Genomic DNA, 8961 nt, shown 5'->3' on the forward strand with positions numbered 1-8961 from the left:
TAGGCAGATTTGCTGAATATTCACTTTTAAGAGTGTTTATGGGCTACGGTGATGGAATCAAAAGGATATATGGTCTGGTCTCCATCAGAAAACCGAATGGTTCTAAGCAGGAATGGTGTCTTCAATGAAGCATCTATGGTTAGAAGCTCAGGGTCCAGTTCAGAAGCAGAAAAGGGTAGCACTGATAAACATGTGGAGCTGCAAGATGATCATGAAGTGATCGATGTGCAGGCACACACAGAAAATCAAGAGGAGCGTGTAGAAGATGTTCAGTTGGATTCTACGAAGATTCAACCGCTTGACGCTACATAGCGTAGCATCGTGAAAGATCAACCAAGAAGGGTTGTTGTCAGGCCACCAGAGAGATATCGCTTCGAGGATATGGTGGGTTATGCACTTCAGGTTGCAGAGGAAGTGGATGCGTCATCTACTTACATGGAAGCTGTTTCTCGTCCCGAGTCTGAGAAATGGCATGCTGCAACGAGAGACGTGGAGTCTCATCAGAAGAATCATACATGGGACCTGACCACATTACCATCGGAGAGAAGGGATGTTACATGCAAGTGGGTCTTCATGATTAAGGATGGAGCATCACTGGCAGGAGGAGCTAAGTATAAAGCTCGGATTATTGCAAGAAGTTTCAGTCAGAGAGATGGAGTAGACTACAATGAGATATTCTCATCGATGGTCAGACATACGTCAATCAGAGTGTTGCTAACGCTGGTAGCACGTCAGGACTTGGAGCTTGAGCAATTTGATGTGAAGACAGTGTATCTTCATGGAGAGCTAGAGGAGATATACAAGACTCAGCCATATGGTCGTCGAGTTCCTGAAAAGGATGACTAAGTGTGTACACTTCAGAAGTCACTTTGTAGATTTAAGCAGTCTCTCAGAGGATGGTACAAGAGATTCGACAGCTATATAATCAAGTTGGGCTACATCAGAAGTCCTTATGATTGGTGTGTCTGCATGAGTAAGTTGAAGGATGCGACGTTCATCTGTTTGGTACTCTACGTTGATGACATGTTGTTAGCTGAAGAGAAGTGTGACATCGAGAAGCTGGAGCTTCTGGGTTTTGAAGTTGAGATGAATGATTTGGGTGCAGCAATGAAGATTTTAGGGATGGAGATCTTCAGAGATAGGGAGAAGGAGTTGTTCTTGTCACAGAAGGCCTACATTAATGAGGTGTTGACAAGGTTCGTGATGTCTTCAGATGAACCTATCAGTATTCTGTGCACTGCAAATGTTCATCTCACCATGTATATGGTTTAGCCCGTTGGGGCATCTGGCCCGTTGGGGCATCATGCCCGTCGGGGCATCTTGTCCGCAAGGACATCTGGCCCGTTGGGGCTTCTGGTCCGTAAGGACATCTGGCTCGTTGGGGCGAACGTCCCGTTGGGGCATCTGGTCCGCATGGACATCTGGTCCCCAAGGACATCTGGCCCGTTGGGGCATTTGGTCTGCAAGGACATTTGGCCCGCAAGGATATCTGGTCCGTTGGGACATCCGGCCCGTTGGGGCATCTAGTCCGTTGGGACATCTGGTCCGTTGGGACATCCAGTCCGTTGGGATATCCGGCTGATGACGAACGTCTGGCTCTAGTTGAGCATCTGGCCGTTAAAGGGCGTCTGGTTCGTCATAGCAACACATCTGGTCCGAAGGGACATCTGAGGCAAAGAGAGCGATGGTACATTTGGCGTTGAAGAACGCATCTGGTACATTTGGCGTTAATGGCGTATCTGGCACTTGAAAGTGGATCTTGTACATCTGGCGCTGATGGCGCATCTTGTACATCTGGCGCAGAGAAATGCATCTGGTACATCTGGCACTTGAAGGTGCATCTGGTACATCTGTTATTGAGAGGATTCAAGTCAAGCTGGAGAATTGTTGATATGCCTTGAATCTGGATGTTACATCTAGGTGATGGATGTTACATCACGTACATCATACCGACTCGGTTGCATAAGGAGCGTTGCATCAAGTTATTATGGATGTTACATCTGATCGTGGGCTTAAGCCCATGAGTCCGTTTAGTCTAGAGTTTTAGATGCGAGGTGTTACTATATATATCTTGTACTCGAAGTAACCCTGAACTTGCACTCTGTAAGCTCAATATCGCCTCCAATAATAATATCTCTGTTTGCCCGTGGACGTAGCCCTAGGGGTGAACCACGTTAAATATTTGTGTCGTAGTTAAATCGTTTTTATTCATCTGTTTCCGCATCTGTTTCTTCTCACAATTGTTACAACAATTTGTATGTGTATCCTATGACTTAGAGCTATTAATCCAATGATTGTATCGACTTTTGCTTGAATCCTTGTATGATTGTAACCGTAAGAATATGCCCATTTCGTAAAAACTAAATAATTTTTTTAAAAGAGTTTTTTTAATGCTAAATAATTATGATATTACAACTACGAGAAATTTTATTTACGATTCTACAGCGTATGAGAAATCACGCCCTGACTACATCACCTGAACCGCCCTATGAGATACATGCTTGCCGGTATTTCTTGTGCCATGCTGCAGATCTCTTGTAAGTTTTTTTTCCTTAATTTGCATAATTCCACTTTTTCTGAAATTTGACCCAAACCTCGTGGCGTAGAAACATTAATTAACACTTAATCAAATTACTGGACGAAAAAAAAGTTTATGATCTTGTTATCATCATCGAGTATAATAAATCTACTTCCATTTAGAGAAACCTACGTCGTTTAGTTGTTATAAACGTTTTCCTGGAGAAACAGCCTGCCGTTTTTACAGTCAGAGGTCGAACGATACGTTGTTCGCATCTCACGTGAAGAACCTGCACATGACAGTCTTATCTCGGTTTTGTCGTCGTTTCAAGAAATTGGCCACAAGAGACAATTTAAAAAGAAAAAAAAAACAGACAGACAGATCTCTCCCTCCGTCGTCTTTGACTCTTTTGGTTTCATTCTACTTGGTCGGAGAAAGATGTCTCCGGTAGCAACAAGAGCAAAGCTTCACGTAGCGATGGTGGTGTTTCAGACGGGATACGCGGGGAATCACGTGATCATGAGATTTGCTCTAAACTTGGGAGTAAGCAAACTCGTCTTCCCACTTTACCGGACCATCATCGCTCTCTCTGTTCTTGCTCCCTCTGCTTACTTCCTTGAAAAGTAATCTAACCCAACCAATCTTTAGTTATTTATTCCAGTTTTATGTAATATTGATTCTTAGTATTATTATTTGTATATTGGTAAACAGAAAAGAAAGGCCAGGGATGAACACCAGTTTACTGATTCAGTTCTTCCTTCTTGGACTTGTCGGGTACGATCTTCTTTTAAACCTTAGATTGTAGGTTGGACTTGATATGTTTTTTTTTGTTTGTTTGTTTGTTTGTTTGATGCGTGTTTATATCTATATATAGCATAACATTAAACCAAGGCTTTTACATATTTGGATTGGACAATACCTCACCAACATTCGCATCAGCAACTGAGAATGCTGTTCCTGCTGTTTCATTCCTCATGGCCGCTTTGCTCGGGTATATCTCTCTCTCTCTCTCTCTCTTGATTCTTGTAAAAATCTCACTTTCACTCATTAATACTTAAGACACACACACACACTATTATAGAATAGAGAAGGTAGAGTTGAAGAGGAGAGATGGTATAGCCAAAGTGGTGGGCACATTTGTATCGGTGGCAGGTTCTTTGGTCATAACGCTATATAAAGGGCCAACCATTTACGAACCGAGCCAGCGTATAATGGACCAGTCCATAGTAAATGGTGGATCAGAAAGAGAGGAAGAAAACAAGAACTGGACGTTGGGATGTCTGTGCTTGATGGGTCACTGCTTATGCTGGTCAAGCTGGATTGTGTTACAATCACCATTGCTTAAGAAGTACCCTGCTCGATTCTCCTTCATCTCGTGCTCATGCTTTTTCGCAGTAATCCAGTTCTTTGGCATCTCTGCTTATTTCGAGAGAGATGTGGAGAGCTGGAAGATACTATCAGGAGGGGAAGTGTACGCGTTGCTATACACTGTAAGTGTTTTGATCTTTTAGATTTAGTATTTTTCGTTCTTTTATAGTATTCGGTAAGTGTTGATATATGGAATGAATAAAAATGTCTTAGGGATTGGTGGGATCAGCGATGGTGTTTGCAATACAAATATATGTGGTGGAGAGAGGGGGACCTCTGTTTGTATCAGCCTACTTGCCACTACAAACTCTAGTAGCTGCTGTTTTAGCCACCTTTGCTCTTGGTGAACACTTGTACCTTGGAGGGTATGTCTACTCAATAATAATCAGAAACGTATTTTGTTATTTTCATATCATTATATTGCTTATTTTTTTTGGTATGTCAGAATGATTGGGGCAATACTAATCATTAGTGGACTCTACTTGGTTGTGATGGGAAAGAGTTGGGAGAGTCAAGCTCTAATTGTTAGCCGCCAACAGCAACAACGCTTTGTTTATTCAGCAACAGACGAAGATGGTGATGAAGAAGAGCATAACAAAGAAAAGAGATGTAGTATCATTCAACCATTAATTACATCTTAAGCTCTGCTCTCTCTCCAAATGGTAACCTGCGGAACTACTGCGAAATAACTGCTGTTCGGTTCTAATTGTAACAGAAAACATATACACAAGTATATGTAAAAAATTCTGTTACTATTAAGGGTGGTGCAGTTGGTCACCATTGATACCATTCCGAACTTTAAATAATAAAAATTGCACGATTACTTCATCCTTATTTTAAATTTAATTTTGAAGATAAAAAGTTCGATTTTGTCAGTTATTTCGTTTCTTGTAAAAGCGAACGAGGCAGCATATATATGTGTATGAGCTCGACACCGAGAGAGTGAGAGAGTGATGATTCAGAGAAAAGTGGGGAGTAGTATCAAATCAAATACTTCGTGCTTATCCTCCTTACTAGTATTTCGACGAAATTCTCACTCGCGTATTCGCGGGTACGAGAGTAACGGCCAAGTCGTAGAGAAGAAGAAGCAACACGATGGGTTGTTTCTTCAAAAGAGCAAAGGCCAACACCTTCTTACCAACACCAGAATCCTCGACGCCATTGTCCGAAGCTCAGATGTTAGGCCCACCGACACTGTCTTGGAGATTGGTCCCGGTACTGGAAATCTCACCATGAAACTTCTAGAAGCCGCCCAGCACGTCATAGCCGTGGAACTAGATAAGCGTATGGTTGAGATTCTCCGCGCAAGGGTCTCTGACCATGCTCTTCAGCATAAACTTACGGTACACTCTCTCTGCTTGTATATAAGCGCACACAACCTGTTCGATGAAATGACCAAAAAAAAAGAAAGAGGTCTCTGACCTCTTTGTTTTCTGTTATAGATTATTCAGAAAGATGTCCTCAAGACAGACTTCCCTGAGTTTGATCTCGTGGTTGCTAATATCCCATACAACATATCTTCCCCTCTGGTGGCGAAGCTTGTCTACGGCTCCAACACCTTCCGCACCGCCACGCTCTTGCTTCAGAAGGAATTCTCCCGCCGCCTCTTGGCTAACCCTGGCGACTCTGATTTCAACAGACTGGCTGTGAACGTGAAGCTTCTGGCTGATGTCAAATTCGTTATGGATGTGAGCAAAAGAGAGTTTGTTCCACCACCTAAAGTTGATTCCTCCGTTGTCATGATCACGCCCAAGGAGGTGAAACCTGATGTTGATGTTCGAGAATGGCTGGCCTTCACTCGCACCTGTTTTGGGAAGAAGAATAAGACGCTTGGTTCCATGTTTAGGCAGAAGAAGAAGGTCATGGAGCTGCTGAGTTTGTCCGAAGCTGGAATTGCTACGAATGCAAGTGATGTTGTTGAAGAACAAGGGGATAACCGTCTCTTGTGTTTGGATACAGATGCAAGTGTATTCAAGGAAAGGGTGATTGGAATTCTGAAATCGAATGGGTTCGAAGACAAGAGACCGTCGAAGCTCTCTCATGGTCAGTTATTGCGTTTGCTTTCTTTGTTTAACCAAGCTGCCATATTTTTCCATTCCTTACCAATGGATCTACACGATTATTGATGCCCAGATTTTGTTTTAACTATTTAAAACAACAGCTGCTCTGCCTTTAATCGAACCTATTAATTCTACAAGTTTTTATTTATGTAATTGTAAATCAAAAAGAATGACACTGTCTTGTCTTCCTTGAGTTAAACCAAATAAAAAGATTAAAGATGATGATATCTTTGTCCCCTTGGAGCCTTGGAGGTTGTTTTAGCAATTTCAGCACGTTTTCATAGACAATGAAAGTGGTACAAGAAGCAGGCACATTTTTCAAATTAGATCTTAGTCCCCTGTAGAAACCTCATAGAGCGTGAGCTGTGTTCTTGTACTTTACTATTGTTACCAAAAGCGCCCCAGTACTTTTAAATTGACCAAAAGCATGTTTATCTAGTGCACCTTGAAAATTAACCAATCACCAAAATAAATCTTCAAATACACTCGAAGGAGAACACACATTCATACAAGCAAAGGCAAAAGAAAAAGATGACACGTCGTCCATGCCAAACAAATGCATGAAACTAAACCATGATATATAGTATAAGGGTTTGATTAATAAGCTGCATGGTTAACCCTCCGACAGATTCTCCGGATCTCTCCCCTCGCGCCCGTCAACGGAGAGATATTTCCCATCTTCACCATCGACTTCGCGAACTGCTCAAAGAAGGCCTCTTGATTCTCAGCATAGAGCTCCACCAGCTCCTTTGACTCTCTGTTCTTTGTGAACAGAACCTCGTCAGAGCTCAATAGCCCTTTGTACATGATGAGGTTCTTGAAGTAGTGGTTGTCGAACTTGAAGGGCGTCACCAAGTCGAGGAAGAAGAGGTTTTGGTCACCGCCGGATCTTGGACATTGCTTACGCAACACGGAACCGTAGTATTGGTTTAGGGTTAGATCAGGCTTGCCGTTGCCAGACTGGTTGTACAACCTCTGCCGGAAACTTGTGCACCTCGAGTTTCCAATGGTGTGACTTCCTACAAATCATACGAAACAAAACCCCTTCTAACTATAACAACTGAACTTAATCAGCAAAGCAAATGTAACAATACTTCCGGGGCTTTCTAAACGATTTTATTATCAAAGCTGGTGTAACGTTTGACAAGCCCTTCAACATCTACTTAACACGTTTAAAATGTTTTCAAAACCTAAAATAAAAATAAAATAATATGGGGAGTTTTCTAACGATTTTTAAGGGTCGGTTAATATATATAGGTAAGTTGTTACAAATGAATATTGTAATTAATTAATACCTGAGAGGGAGACAAGATCGACAAGATTAAGGCCTTGACGCTTGAACTTAGTGAGGATAGTTTGAAAAGTGTTGTTGGGAGCAGGAATGTCATTGTTGGAACCACTCAAGCTTGCTCCTCTCGCGTCTCTTCTTCCTAGAGGTACTTCCCAACTCGGTCCACCTGTCTGTATTATTTTCATATGACCATGTGTTGAACTAATTAAGTTTTTAGTGATAATTAGTATTACAAATAATTTCATAATTTGTCGTTCTGACTTACAATGACGGTTGAGTCTCTAGCGGCTAGAGCCAAGATATCAGCGCAAGAAACTGTTTCAGGACACTCTTGTTCTAATGCATGTTTGATCTCTTCGATGACTTCGAAACCACGGGCTGAGTTTCGGTTAGGGTTTGATCGTTTCTCGCTGATTATGGTTCCACTGTTGTCCAATAGTATGGAAGCATCACATCCCTGCATGCAGTACACGAGAAAGAAATATGTTGAACGAAAATTTAATTATTCCATAGTAAAATAAGGTTGGGAAGTTTCTAAGGTTGAAACCTTGACGAAACAATCGTGGAAATGGAGTCTGAGCAAGGAGGCGGGCATGCGAGGATCCTGTGCGAATGCTTTGGCGACAATTGACTGAACAATCTCTTGAGCTTTAGGACATGAGTGGTCGTAGTACTGAGGGAAGAGATAACTACCACTTTCATAGGCTTTGGAACTCAAACAAAGAGGAGAGAAGGCGATGAGAGAGAGGGCTACGATAAAAATGTTCAATGATACAGCCATTTTGGGGGTTCTTTTGGTTGATTTTCTACAAAAGTAATTGAGGTTTAACTCAATCGGTTTCTTGTAACTAATTGAGTTTCTTGTGATAGAATGGGTTCCATACTTACATCATTTATAGAGTATACTTTGTGGAAATTTGAGAAAGGCGTTGGAGTTGGTAACTAATCTTAGATATTGGGTTAGATAGATACATTATTCTTTAAGGATTGGTTTGAATACGAGATATTTGTTGAGAGTTGTATTGTGTTCACCGTTGATGATGATCACTTTATATATGGAACTAATATTAAGTTTGCAGTTAGTCAAGTCATATACCAAACCGAGAAGATGTTAGACATATTAATAAAATTAATGAATCGAGAGAAGATCAACATTCAACACAAGCTAGCAAAACAATTGCGTACGTATATAGTTTTTAGTTTTTACTTGGTTGACATGTGAGATTTGACCATATATAGTCAAGAAAACAATGCTAACTGTTGTCTGTTGTGTAAGCAAAGTAATACTCGTCTTATTGTGTGCTTAACAGGTGGATACGGTTGCTAGACTACGACAAAGACAATAGTAATTGGTAAATAATGCCAAAATTATTAAGAACAGCTCCAACTGCTATTCATAACAAAACCAAACAATCTATTTTTCCTTTGTTTTCAGTGCAATAAAAGAGAACAATGAACATTAAAAAAGCATGATCAAACAGTGTTTCTAGACTTTCTAAACTATTTAAAAGTCATCACTTATTTTATGTTACAAAATCTTAAGGATATTGAATTATTGTGATTGAACATGCTTGCTTACATGTGCAAATGAAAGCTTAAAATATATGTAGGCCCACGCTGGTGACCGGCCCAAGAACCAATTCTCATTCGATATAGAAAAAGTTCAATGTATTGGGAAACGGGAAAATTCCATTCAATTTCCCTATACTTGAGTTACAAAAAAA

The 8961-nt window shown here is 41.0% G+C and overlaps 3 protein-coding genes across 3 annotated transcripts; 2 read left to right on the top strand and 1 right to left on the bottom strand.

Moving 5' to 3' along the window:
- The first annotated feature begins 2857 nt into the window (after positions 1–2857).
- On the top strand, positions 2858–4714 carry LOC106307090 (WAT1-related protein At3g53210). The gene is made up of 6 exons (XM_013743948.1): positions 2858–3141; positions 3230–3292; positions 3393–3509; positions 3600–4008; positions 4100–4251; positions 4332–4714. The coding sequence occupies exons 1-6, from the start codon at positions 2957–2959 to the stop codon at positions 4525–4527; spliced, it is 1122 nt and encodes a 373-aa protein (XP_013599402.1). The 5' UTR covers positions 2858–2956; the 3' UTR covers positions 4528–4714.
- A 34-nt stretch (positions 4715–4748) lies between these two features.
- On the top strand, positions 4749–6114 carry LOC106307091 (ribosomal RNA small subunit methyltransferase, mitochondrial). The gene is made up of 2 exons (XM_013743949.1): positions 4749–5229; positions 5329–6114. Exons 1-2 carry the CDS (start codon positions 4840–4842, stop codon positions 6010–6012), a joined length of 1074 nt encoding a protein of 357 aa, XP_013599403.1. The 5' UTR covers positions 4749–4839; the 3' UTR covers positions 6013–6114.
- A 283-nt stretch (positions 6115–6397) lies between these two features.
- Positions 6398–8241, bottom strand: LOC106304469 (peroxidase 72). Its single transcript, XM_013740875.1, has 4 exons — positions 7785–8241; positions 7503–7694; positions 7242–7407; positions 6398–6965 (listed from the first exon to the last, which is right to left on the bottom strand). The coding sequence occupies exons 1-4, from the start codon at positions 8016–8018 to the stop codon at positions 6544–6546; spliced, it is 1014 nt and encodes a 337-aa protein (XP_013596329.1). The 5' UTR covers positions 8019–8241; the 3' UTR covers positions 6398–6543.
- Positions 8242–8961: the final 720 nt, after the last annotated feature.

The sequence above is a fragment of the Brassica oleracea genome, chromosome C7 (genome assembly GCF_000695525.1).
Source record: "Brassica oleracea var. oleracea cultivar TO1000 chromosome C7, BOL, whole genome shotgun sequence".
Lineage (NCBI taxonomy): Eukaryota > Viridiplantae > Streptophyta > Magnoliopsida > Brassicales > Brassicaceae > Brassica > Brassica oleracea.